Source organism: Aptenodytes forsteri, unplaced genomic scaffold, assembly GCF_000699145.1.
Source record: "Aptenodytes forsteri isolate BGI_AS27 unplaced genomic scaffold, ASM69914v1 Scaffold212, whole genome shotgun sequence".
In the NCBI taxonomy this organism is placed as follows: domain Eukaryota; kingdom Metazoa; phylum Chordata; class Aves; order Sphenisciformes; family Spheniscidae; genus Aptenodytes; species Aptenodytes forsteri.
In genome coordinates, this window is record NW_008795487.1 from 4,472,432 (window position 1) to 4,486,221 (window position 13,790).

Genomic DNA, 13,790 nt, shown 5'->3' on the forward strand with positions numbered 1-13,790 from the left:
TGTATATATAATTTTATATATATAATATTGCTGTCATATAGTAATCATTATCACTTACCCTGACAACATCTCAAATATAAGAATTCCCAGGGCCCACCAATCCACAGCTCTTCCATGGCCTTTGCTTTGTATAACTTCTGGTGCAAGGTACTCAGGAGTGCCACAGAGCGTCCATGTCCTGGGAGGAAAAGAAGAAAAAAAACAAACCAAAACAAAACAAAAAAAAACAAAATACAAAACAAACAACAAAACCAGACTGAAGTGAAACTGAAGTAACAGTAATAGAAAAACTAAACGCACAGATAGGAAGTACCCAACATATGCCTATGTATTTATTGTATATAGGAACAAAAGTAAAAAGAAAGACCTCTACAAGATCTAAAAAGTCTGCTTTGATGATGCTCTCCAATTCTCCTGTAACAGAGATATATGGAAATTAAGAAACTTCTTGGCTGTGGGAAACATCTATGCACCGTGTTTCCCAACTGCTGGTGTGGTAACTCTATCCATTAGGCTATACGTTGCTTTGAAATTGTTAACAGTGGTTTTCATCCTGTAAGCTGCAGACCCTGTGAGTTCATGGACTACTTGACAGGCCCAGCAAAAGGCAAGCTTATTGGCATTTTCCAGCAAAAGGAAAAATTGTTTAGAAAAAACAAAGGGAAGAGGGGGAGGTAAAAAAGTAGTAGTTTAAATCAGTAAATAGCTGCAGACATAAGTAAGATTCCTTTTACAATCCAAGTAATGTTTTCTGAAGAGTATTGAAATGTAACCTATCATCACTCCCCCAATATCCATTAAAAGGCAAACATTTTGTGTTTATAATTATTTGAAATACTTACAAGGTGTAGTTAAGCAAGTGTGAGATATGTAAGTAATACTATTTTTGATATATTTTAATGTCATTTTTAGTCATATCTTTCTTAATATAAGCTCAGGATATAAAAGTGTTATATTGCTACCTAACTGAAATGTGTATTTCAAGTTCTATAAATTCATGAAATGAACTGAAGCTAAGCAGTTAAAGTTTACAAAGACCAAATTACAATTTGAAGCACAATATTCTGAAACAATTTCTTTCAGAAATGTGAAATCTTCTTTGTAAAAATACCCATGCAGAATTTGCTTGGCTTCACTACCTTGACTTATATTTAAATACATGCAAGAGAAAAAAAACATGCTTTCATTCTGAATAAATTACACTTCCCTGATAGCAAGTCAGAAGAGGAAGCTTTGAAAAAGTGCTCATCAATTCAAGACAGGATGAAATAACAGCAGAGAATAATAACAAAAAAAAAAATTATACTGCATTTTAAGAAGAGTTCTAGTAAGAAATGACAAAGAATATAGTCACAAAATTAATGCTCGCTGCACACAATTTCTAACTTGCAGCAAAAGAAACTCTAATTGTTTTATTTGTGAGTGCAGGAAGAATCTTCTCCAAGGCATGAATCAAACTGGTAACATGGTCCTGAACAAATGCATTAAGATGAACAGCAATCACTTTTAGAAGTAATACACACCTCTTTCAACTTCTAGTTTTTCCTACTACTGTTCTGCTAAACTTAACAAACCTTCTTTTTCCTAACCATAAATGGATATTCAAGATGCACCTATGGTACGTACTTTTATTTTATTTCTTTTTAAAGATTAAATAATACACTTTTCTGAGATTGCAGAATTATTTTAAACAGAGCTTTTGGGTGTTTTTTTTCTTTTTTTGCCTTTTGTTTGGTTGGGTTTTTTTAGCCTTAGACTTGATTCATAAAAATACTTAAGACCAAGGAAGAGGAGCTCTACAGACAGTCAAGACTTTAAATGAAGATTTATGATACACAGAATTGAATTTCTTTAGGCCTGATTTTATATGACAAAAGCTAAATTACTCCAGCTAAACTATGAGAATGCATTAGACATACTACACACCCAAGTGCTCCATGGTTCTTGAAACTACGTTCATTAGTGTAAAGAATACATCTTCATCATAAAAGGGTGGCATAATTTTTATTTGCTAGAAAATACAAACTCTCATTTTCCAAATCAAGCATACTCAAGAAAATTCTTACCTACAGCACTGCTTTACACACTACTGCCATCTAGCAGTTGCCTAGATCAGGACTAGGTAATTAAGAAAAACAACAAAGCTTTGTTGTCTTTTAAAACAAAATAGTCTCCCCTCCCCCAAAATTAAAAAGCTGTATTACAATCCATCGTATGAATTTTTATTCATACTGATTTAGTCAGTCTGCAAACGAAGCAGCTACCAGTTTTAGTATATTTGGAAAGAAGGGATGCACAAATAAAGCAGACAGGGCAGGCACATTCATTTTAATGGACAAGCCAGTTTGCAGGACAATGCTGCACAACCGTCATCCTTTCTTCCCCCCAAATTGCCAACACTATGAATGCACAAATTCAGCAAAGACGCAGGGGTTTCATCCCTTATTGAGGTCATTTAGGATACAAAGAAAAAAAAAAATCAATTTAACACTTGACCATGACTTCCAGGACCCACATAATTTGCGTGATAATGTGTCATGGTTTAACCCCAGTTGGCAACTAAGCACCACCCAGCCGCTCACTCACCCTCCCGGTGGGATAGGGGAGAGAATCGGAAGCGCAAAAGAAAACTTGTGGGTTGAGATAAGAACAGTTCAATACTTGAAATAAAATAATAATAAATAATAATAAAATTGTAATGAAAAGTAAAACAATGCGGGGGGAAGAACCCAGGGGGAAAAAAACCCATGAGGTGATGCAACCGCTCACCACCCACTGCCTGATGCCCAGCCAGTTCCCGAGCAGCAATTGCCGCCCCCTGGCCAAAAAGCTGAAAAGTCCTTAACTTAGTATAAGCACTGCTTAGCAACAACTGAGACATCAGTGTGTTATCAACATTATTCTCATGCTAAATCCAAAACACAGCACTGTACCAGCTACTAGGAAGAAAATTAACTCTATCCCAGCTGAAACCAGGACACAATTTAACTAAAATGACCCTCAATTACCTTACAGGTTAATAACAAGATCTTTTTTATTCAAGCAAAAGGAAAACCACAAATTAAGGAAAGGCCAACATAACTTGAAGTCCCCTAGTTGCACTAGAAAATAAAATTTATGAACACCAGCAGGTCATCTACTTCTCTTAATTTCAATCAAGAAATTTATGTTTACTAACTACATAAAAACTTGGAGGAAGCTCAAATTCTTTGTCAAGCTGTGTATTTGTGCCATACAATCATGCCTTGTATTTCCTCTTTTGTTGGTCATGAAGCAAACTATTTAATATTTTGGAAAACGCATCAAGTAAATTCTATAAAAAGATCAAATTGTCTTAAGTATTTTTTTTATCATTGCTATTTCGTGACTGTTGCATATTCATCTGAAACTCCAGATTATCCTTTTGAAGATAAATTACAAAGCAGAAAAATAAGAATAGACTGTTTCGTTCAAACTGCTACAAAAATTCCACTGCTCTGGGTTTTCAAGATAAAAGCTGAAACACAGGTAAGCAATAATTGATAAGGTTGAACATGTAATTTAAAAACATGAAAATGAAACAAAACCTACTCTGGTCACAAAGATAAGCTATAAAATAGTATTTGTGGGATTTGTTAACAGTATTATTTGAAGAAGTTAAGTCTCGATGGTTAACATATTTTAGCATTCTACACTATTCAGCATCCATCTCTGTAGTCCCTGACAAGCTTCTCACGTACAAGCCAGAGATTAACAACAACATCCTTTTTGGTGTTCTCTTCTCGAAGTTTCTCCACAATTATACTCAATGGAGATTACTTTGTTTCCAGCCCACAAAAGTTTGTTCTGCAAGACATTCTTGTTTCTACAGTGACACACAATACACTTTACAAACAAGGTTTTCTATGTCTTGTTTTGGTTTTTTTCCTTCTCTTCAAGTCCACTCTGCAGAACAGTCATAAGAGACATCCAGTTTAAGCAACAGTGCAGAAGTAGCCCCAAAATCTTTAAGGGTTTTTGTTTTTTGGGGTTTTTTTGTGTTTGTTTGTTTGGGGTTTTTTAGGAATTTAAACTGAGCAAACTGAAATTAACAGTGAGTAACATTCCCCTTAAAAAAAAAAAAAAAACGTATTAAGTTTACTTAAAACTTTCATAAAATTGAGTGAAATCTGCACATAAAAAATACAAAATTCTATGAACTTCTGTTTCAGTTTCTCTGAAAGAATACAAGAGGGGAAAAATAAACCCCAAAGACAACAACCAAAAAGAAAAACAGTAAGAAAGATCAGAAACATGTTTAATGGATATATTATACCTGAAAAGTGGTATAATGCTTCCCAGAAAAAGAAAGGTCTAAAAATGTAATGGCTATAAAATTCCAAGCAAATCCTTTCTACATCCTTCAGGTAACAATCATTTATTCCAGTCCCCCTGCCCCTCCTTTTTTCTTGACACTGCCCCTTTTTTTAAAGTAGTGGCACATCTATTTTATGTGAATGTACTTACAAGAAACTGAAAAGGTTATTAAGTCTTCAGTTAAGGAACACCAAGGTGGAAAAGAGAAGAAATAAACAGCAGCTGAGGCAGAGACACTGTTTCGGAGAAAAATGTAGAATTTTTAAAAGTACACTATGACCAAAAAGGGAAGAGCAAGGATAAACAGAAGGACATATCAATAAGGAACAGAAGGAGACAAGAAAAACTTCCTCCCTTTCATCTTTCTCTAGAAAAAAATATTAGAGTCTAGCCCTTCAGAAAATTTACTAGTAAGAAGGTAAATGTGCAGGCTGCTTCCCACAGCGGGGATGTGAGCTACAAGCCAGCCACTCTCTCTGAAGAGCAACTTAATTGTAGATGGACATGGTGAACACTTCACCCTTTCACACATGATAGTGGGAAGAAAGGAAAATGCTTACAGAAAAAGCTCAATTAAGCAACTACAGAATCATTCATAGGAAATAATACGTATCAAGAAATGTGTACTTGTATTGAAGGTCTTCTGCAGACCATGTTTTCTTTTACATGTCATGTTTTTCTAGGAAAACAGTTGTTGGTCCTAAGTGGCATGCTTCCTCACAGCTGTTTGAAAAACATATATACTTTGTGTTTTATTTTCACAATTCATATGCACACTATATATATATGTACACATGTATACAAATATACACATACATACATGTAAGGTTCATGTGTATAGCTGTTTGCCATGCATAAAAATGACAACACATCTCCTATACGTTAGGTCAAACAGTCTATGAGACAAAATAACCTACTGGAGTGCATTAGTAGATAAATTGCTGACAGCTGTGTATTTTTATAGTGACAAAAACAGTGTTGTGAAAATGACTACAGCTAGTAGGGTGAATACTATATAGTTGGGGGGGAAGAGGTGGGGGCGGAAGCAGACTTGCATAGGTAACTACTGTGCTCTAACTCCTCGCTCCTTCCAACTTCGTGTTCTGCATTTTATATTACTTGTACATTTATAGGTATAGCAGGTACTAATATAAAACTACTGTAGTGTTCTATGATTCAGTTCAACACAAATTGATCAACTTCACGCCCCCCCGTACCTCTCCCCACCCCCAGCAAGAGAGGATGCAAAAAAAAAACCCAAACCCAACTAAAAAAAAGTAGTGATAACTTGTTTTGATGTCCTACAATGTATTTGAACAAATTTACTCTTATAGATTCATCTTCCAGATTGAAAAATATACTTTGATGTGAACTATCACCTTATTTAATGAAGGGTTACTTCTGTTGTGCCTGAAACCCACAGAAATCCAAATTAAGAATAACCACTAAGTGGCAGTATCTACATGTAAAAAGGGTGCTGTAAGAATTTGTATGAAAATGTCTTATAAAAGAGATTGTCCTACTTCTTTTACATGGAAGTAGCCTTACCTCTTCCTGCAAAAAGTTACTTTGATTTAAAAACAAAATATTAAAAAAAAAAAAAAGCCAACATTTGTAGACCTATCTGCTTGCCCAGTGGAAACTGAATTCAATCAAAACATAGTGATATTAAACCACTATGGTTTTAAAACAGACTTTTAGACCTTGAGGGTGACTAGAACCAGCATACTTATTAGTTGCCTACCATTCTTCTGTGCCAAGGCAACCCAGCACTGAGAGCATGTAACCCACAGGGAAGCAACCTTTATGACCTCCATAACATGACTCGATCTGTCCCATCTGACTTTTACTTCATAAGGGATCCATTAAGAGTAGATCCCTCAGACCCACCTTCATTTCAAATTGATCTTGTAGAATTCTGCCCCCGCCCCCCCGAACTGTTGCAAAAGCAGCATCAAACAGGTAAAACAGAGGAGTGAAGAGGATGAGCACCTATGTAACGCCTAACTCGCTTACTAGGCTGCCTCAACTAGAACAATCAGATATGGTCTCCCTCAAGAGGTCACCCTAGGGCATAATATCAAACGTTGTAACACCGCTTTTCTAATATGACAGGCTAGTTTTTTCCTCCCTTATTTTCAATCCCAGTGACTGCTCTTCCTTCCTTTTAAGAACATGTATTATAATCTTGGAAGGGTAGTTCAAACAGAGGGAACAGAGAAATCACTGGGAAAAAAACCTCTGCATTATCAAAAAGTTTACATATGCTAGTAAAACAGACATAAGGCTGACAGCATTGTAGAAGTTACAGTTAAATAAATACTTCTGCTAAAGCTGGCCTTATTGTTTCTGTCTAGATTTTTCCATTTAATTTTAGCAACAGGCTACTGAAAACACAATATCCAGTTTTAAAATGTTATTCCTACATTTAAAAAAATCTCTCTAAAAGGAAAGCAGAGGGAAACAACAGTTACAAAACATTTAGCAATTTAACTTGTATGGAAGATTAATGTCCCATTTAACGTATTGATGTACACATCTCAGTATTCGCTCATTTTACTTCATTGAACTCCCTTTTTACAAGATGACTTCTGACAACTTAAATACACAAGCCTACTCGTATAAAATATTTTTCTATGGTAGCTTATCTGTGATATTGCTCCTAGTTATACCTAAGGTGTAATATTGGTTTCCATACAGCCATTTTAAGACGGTCATCTCCTTCATATGAAGGGATTTGACATGTGTGAACCACACAGAATATTAGGTGAAATCCTGAGCTCTGAAATCAAACTTTTTTTCTTCCAACTGTAATTACATTTTGCATGTTAAACCATAACAAAACCCCACTTACCTATCCACCAGCTTTTTAGCAAATCCAAAATCAGTAAGCTTGATATGTCCTTCTTTGTCTAGTAATATATTTTCAGGTTTTAAGTCTCTGTAAACTATTTCTTTGGAGTGCAGGTATTCTATTGCACAAATAATTTCTGTTGAGTAAAACAGTCCTGTGCTGTTGTTGAAACGCCCCATGTTGCGCAGGTAACTAAAAAGTTCTCCTCCTGGCACATATTCCATTAACATGTATAAAAAACGTTCATCATGGTTGGTCCAAAATCTGTAATAAAAATATTATTTTATTGAATAAACAAATTATCTCTCTGATTTGCTTTAGATGTAAATTTCTATAAAATTATCTCTGTTGCCCCAACTATGCGCATAATTAATTTATGGTTCCTATTCTGCAAATATTAAAACACCAAGAATCTAGCAGGATTATGTAACAGATGTTCAAGTAGCTGACTTGACCTGTAAAGTAAAACAGATAGTTCACAGGATGCGCACAGCACATGCTAAGAAAGAAAATCTGATTGACTCCGTTGCATTCTACAAAATAGGGCTCTGCTAAGCACCTAAAAACTGACTTAATATACTGCCAGTCTGCTAAGACCAGACAATTGTTACACACCTTACATTTTATTTAACCAAGTATTGCCAAAGTGATGGGAGGTGAGCAGAATCTGCTTTTGTAAAGATGTTTATGACAATATGTTCAAAAACAGAACACCAGAGAGTTCTCCTTCCCCTCTCCTATCCCTTCCTCCCCAGAATATACAACCCCAACTAAAGTGACCAGTTACTAGATAGGCATCAGATCACAATGCTTGCTCTTCTACGATATCTTTAACAAAAGCAATAGAAAAACAAAAGTGACAGCAAAACAAGATTCATTTCTGTACTTCAGAATTAACCTAATGATAAGTACCTTCCATTCCTCAGACTGCTGCCTTTAATTTAAGAACTATTATTGTGGTACATTCATTACTTGAGTGCAGTAAAGAGCAGCTAAGGAAAAGAAAATCATTCCATGTGGCTTTCAAATGCTTCACTACAGAATACAGGAATCTTCTCTTCCACATTCCCCAAAACTAAGCTGTTTTTCTTTCTACCCACATTAAACAACTCACATACCACACCCCCAAACCTAACTCAACAGTTAAGAAGAAAATAAGTATCTGGTAACGTCTTGAAGAATATTCTACCATTTTAAAACAAACAGCTATCCCTATTACAATGATAACAGATAAAGAACACTGTATCCCTGCTACTTTAATGATACAAGAATAGAAGTTACTTTAGCTTCTAGTAACTGCTTCTGCAGTATCACAAGAATGAAAGATCAAATATCTTTTTTTTTTTTTCTCTCTCCTTCATTACCTGATTCCTAATCAAGGCATAAAGTCTCAAGAAAGATAAGCAGAGCAAACTGAGCTCCCAAACCCACGAGTGACTTTTGCTCAGTAGGATTTTCTTTCTTGATACCGGCACTAAGGGCAACCAAGAAAACGAGACAGATTATCAGACATCAGCAACAGCTCCTCCATTCCTTCAAAGTGATGAAGAAAGCAAAGCCCAGGTTTGCCTTTTGCTTTTATGGCACTACTTCCCTATCACAAAGTCATCAACATCATTAATTGGCTATTGATGATGTTCATAGTATCTTTATTAACTATGTAAAAACACTCTTGAGATGTATTTTAAGGAGTTAGGCAAAGTTGCACCTGCAATAAACAAAGAAAGAGGAACAGGAATGGGCAAAACGAAGCAAACCACATATTTAAAAAAACACGTACAGGGGAGAGGAAGAACAAAATCTGACATAGAATACAGAGAAAAAAAATGGAAGACCTAGACCATTAAAACACAGTATTTTTACTGGAATGAATTTCTTCAAGAACTGACTCTTAAAGGATTGTCTGTCCACAGAAAAATGGATAAATTATTTGGTATACATGAAAAATAGCAAAATAAAGAACTTTAATATTTGCAGTACAAATTGCTTTAAATGGTATTTTAATACACAAAAGGAAAATATCACAGAAGCTGTGATTATAATAATATGCATGGTGTCAGGTAATTTTAAAATTCAGCTTCATTACATAAACTTCGGATGCCATTGTGAACTCTTACATACAAATAACCTATTTTAGCTTATTAGACTGTAAGACTGTTGATTTTTATTAATTCTTGTTCTCTTGGAAAAAAAAAATCAAAGATACATGTCAAAATTATATCACAATATGAACTGCTGCACGCACAGTGTTATGATACATCACTCAAACATGTCACTAAAGATTGCCTAGGAGTCTCCAGTGACCAGTTGTTGCAAGAGCACCAAACAAACATTTCCAAAAAACAATTTAAAAAATAAGTAAATAAATAACTTCAGTATCTACAGAAAAAACTGACGCAGGACCTCCCTACACACAAGAAGAGCATTTCTCAAAAGTAACAGGAAAAGGAAAAAAAAAATCTTACATAAAAGTTTTTATATACAGGAATATATAGGAAGGATGAACACCAGAAATAAATTACGTGCAGCATTACTTTTAAATTCTCCATCATAAAGTGCTAAAAAATACTGTATTTTGCTGCACTGGCACATATTCCTTGTTTTGCAACCAGAGGAAGATATTATCCATGTTTAAGGTGGTGATGCTAATAGAAAATATAAAAAACAGACCACGTAGATAACACGGTTCAAAGGCATTTAAGCAGAACTATATAGAAATTTTTTCCCCTTTTTGCTGATCAGTTATAGTCAAAGAATTCATGGAGAAAAACATGTATTAGGCAGGGGAGGAGGCAGCTGAAAAAAAAAGCTGTCAGCCACACAAAAAGCTGCAGAAAGTTTTATTTGTCATACAGTCAGTGATAACTGTACATGAATGCTTGTTTAACCTAAAGCACACAAATATTAACACGACTTAAAATTTAACTACCTCATTTCAGCTAGGTTGCTTTGAGTCTCCTTTGCCAAGGGACAAAGGCAGTACATGCACAATTACACGAGCATAGCTGATGCAGTATCTCATTGAACATGTCAACAGAAAAGGCAGAGAGCTAGAAGCCATGAAGAATGTTTGCCTTGCACACAAGTGAACTTCCATTTGAATTGTGTCCTTCTTTTGGCAACTTTAAAATCTGACATTTTGGAAATAAGGCATGAATGAAATCCAAGAAAACTTATCAGTTTGGATTTTTGATCACTTCTGTATGGATGTGAACCCTCACATCCCCGCCTCTGACTTCTCACCCAAGTTTCTCTATTTCCACACTTGCTGCACTGTTCTAGAAGCACAGATGTACTGGGTTTTTTTGTGTTTGGTTGGTTGGTTGGTTTTGATATGTTGGTTTGGTTTTTGTGGGTTTTTTTTAAAGAATTTATGTATGTACATAGATATACATATAAAACCCTGTTCCCCCTGTTCCGCCCATATTTTAACCAGTCTAACCAGACGTACTCAGCCTCTCCATCTTGCTTTCCCGCATGCAACTCAAACTCCACATACCCTAGAACTCATCTTACTGATACTAGGCCAACACACAGGATATCTGAACACTGGCTGGAAACTAATAGCATCATGATGCTGCAAAAAGCAACAGCACACCAGGGAAAAAGCCTCCTCCTGCAGGGCTCTTTCCAACTTTCAGATGACTACCATGCTTTTGCCTCTTCTTTTCCCTCTGATACTTTCTTAGCCCTAAGAGGAGGCTGCACTCCCTACAGCTAGAGATTAACTAAGGCTAATTTTGTCTAATTTTATGTAAAACTGATTAAGACAGGTAAATGCAAAACAAATCTTGGTCAATGGCCCTGTATCCATGCACGAGAAAATATAAATGGAAATTAACTGTGCAATTACCCAGAGGTTTAGTTATCCCATTAATAAATAAGGACTCAGATACACAAAATGCGCTGTGGTGCTGTGAACAGAAAAGTATGACACCTTCTCTCCTTAATAAAAGGATCATTAGAATCATCACAATTCCACTAAAAAAATTATTTTTCATGAACTGTGTTTAAATCATGTTTCCCCACAGGTTCCATCACTTCACCTCAAATATGGGAACAACAAAGCCCAAGAAGTGCTGCAGTCATTTAAACTCTTTAAAAATAAAGTTTGTAGACGCGAAGTTAAAAGTTTTCAAAAACCAGATACTTAAATCTAATTATATCTGTATCTAGATATCTACAGGAAATACATATGTAGAAATACTTCCTTTCTCGCCATTCTAACATCAAGAGTCATTCTAGAAGTAATTTTGATGAGCCAATCCTAACATTTCTTCATTAGTATTTTCCCCTCACTTAAGAAAATTTCTCTTCTGCAGTATGAAAATAAGAGACAGAGTAAAGCTTGTAATAAATTATTGCTTAAAATGTTTAAATTATGCCTCTTGATTTTAAATTCTTGATTCTTCTGTTATAAATATTTTAGTCTGAATTCTATTTTAGTCTAGATTACATAATAGAAATTAAATGCTTGGTACTGACTAAGTACATAGGAACTTGCAATGAGACTCTGGAACACTTTAACTGCACTTTACATATGAGTTAAATGAATTAAAAAAATACAACAACTTACAATCTGATCAAAAAGGGGTGGTTGACCTCTTTCAAGACTGACTTCTCATTGTGCACATGTTGCTCTTGCTTCAGTCGAATGACATCAGGAATGCTCATGACTTTCAGTGCAAAGTAACGTTTGGCCATTTTTTCCTTCACCAGATGAACACGCCCAAAGGTACCCGTGCCTGAAAAGTCAAAGAAGAAACATCAACTTATTGTAAAAAAGCAAAAAAGCAAAGATAATTTACTAAATTAAAACCTATAGGAACTCAATTCCTGTTTGCTTGGGTTTTTTCCCCTCATCAATATATCGGTATTACATTTTTTACCTGGTTTCACACAATTTTTTTTCTTGGGATTTCTCAATTTTTAGTGATAATGATTTAATGAAAATAACCGTATTGTGATACTGCCGCTCTTTTGATAGATATGGGAAGCATTTCTCGCAAAGAAGATAAGTGGTCCTGAGAAAAGGTAAGGGAGATGTATAAAAAAAAAAGTATGTAATATCTAAGATTCAAATGTAACCAATATAAATGAAACAAGCAAAATGTTCTCAGGTGCAGAAGGGGGGGGGGAAACAGTCTTTTAAATTTCAGAGATCAGTTTTAATTTAGATCAGGTGGGGAGGGATGGGACAAACTCAAAAGTAGCATTCAGCTTATTGTATGCACAGTGTGTGGCATAAAAGAAAAAAAAAAATCGTCACTGACCAAGAATGTAATGTTCAGTTGTAATGGATTTAATAATTCCTCAACACAAAAAACTACTTAACTTTCCATATATTATTTATTAAAACGTATAGCTAAAAATCAGCCAGGGTTTATAATGTAGGAACTCAATACACAAAGAGTACAGCATATACAAAAATGATGACAACAACAAAAAAATTAAAAAATATTCATCTACCAAGGTTCAGTGACTGAAAACAGCTGTCTGCAATTATTCAGGTGAGGAGATTATTCCCTTAAAAGTGCACAGAGAGGTGAAGTGAGTCAGTAGGATAAAGGGAGTGATGGGAAAAAATACTTAAGAGTTGCTGACCCTTCTAAAAACAAATAAAAAAAAAAAATCTGCTTATAGTGCTGCATCGTTATATTACATGGAAACAACAGATTTCAGGCACCCTTTTTTGGTAGTTAATGTATTCCTTTTTCAATTCACTCTTAAAAATATAAAAAGGAAAATAAAAACATATTGTCTTTTAAATAAAGTATTATGCATTCCTCTATTCAATACAGTAGTCATTAAAGTTCCTTTTAAGTGCATTACACTCAAGAGGATTATATATAACTGAATCGAGTATTTCTTTTAGTCTGAAATGAAAGTTAAAACTAGCACATTTAACCACACTGCTACTTGTACTGCAGCACAGTGTTATATATTTGAAGATGAACAAACATTTCGGCTCATTGGGTGGTTGCTCATTGTTTTTTCGCTCATTAAACAATGCCATGTAGGTTCCATTAGAACAGTACACCAGATATTTTTAATCCTATTCTGACAGAAATATGTGCCACTATAAAGGACACCTGGCATTCAAACCAACTGCCTAACTCGTAAAAGGTCACTCCCTTGTTGAGAAACACCTTCCAAAAAAATCAGAATCTTATACTTAAGCTCACAATCATCCCCTTCTTTGCACATACCCTAGGAAGGCAGCCCATAGACCTATTTCAGTATTATTAACTGGTATGTCAATTAATTTCAGATTGTGCTGACCAGTTATGATCAACCTATACTACAAGACAATTTTCTAAGACATGTAGTGGGTGCAGTGAGACGAGTATGCATGTGAAAGGAACTAGATTTCTGAGAGAGAAGCGGGGGCTTGGGGGGGAAGAGAGACCAAAAAATGAACTTCCAAAACTGCATTACTTGAGGAGGGGAGAAAAAACAAGGGAGTTTTTGCTTCTAGTAGGTTCAAGAACATGAGAATTTATAAAAAAATGTTTGTGTTCTGTATGTGTATTCTGACCTAAAACATTTACATTTAACAGTTATTCTTTCCAGTCACTTGTAATATTGTTTAGAAGCACTG

The 13,790-nt window shown here is 35.1% G+C and overlaps 1 protein-coding gene across 1 annotated transcript in view; it reads right to left on the bottom strand.

The window, feature by feature from the left end:
• The window catches only part of PRKX (protein kinase, X-linked), a 29,675-nt gene extending 16,470 nt beyond the window's left edge, over nt 1-13,205 (bottom strand). Inside the window, exons 1-4 of the mRNA XM_009281365.2 lie at nt 13,151-13,205; nt 11,766-11,934; nt 7,190-7,453; nt 59-178 (exon numbers count right to left, since the gene is read on the bottom strand). Coding sequence (XP_009279640.2) covers nt 59-178; nt 7,190-7,453; nt 11,766-11,934; nt 13,151-13,205 — 608 coding nt within the window. The remainder of the gene's footprint in view (nt 1-58; nt 179-7,189; nt 7,454-11,765; nt 11,935-13,150) is intronic.
• Nucleotides 13,206-13,790: the final 585 nt, after the last annotated feature.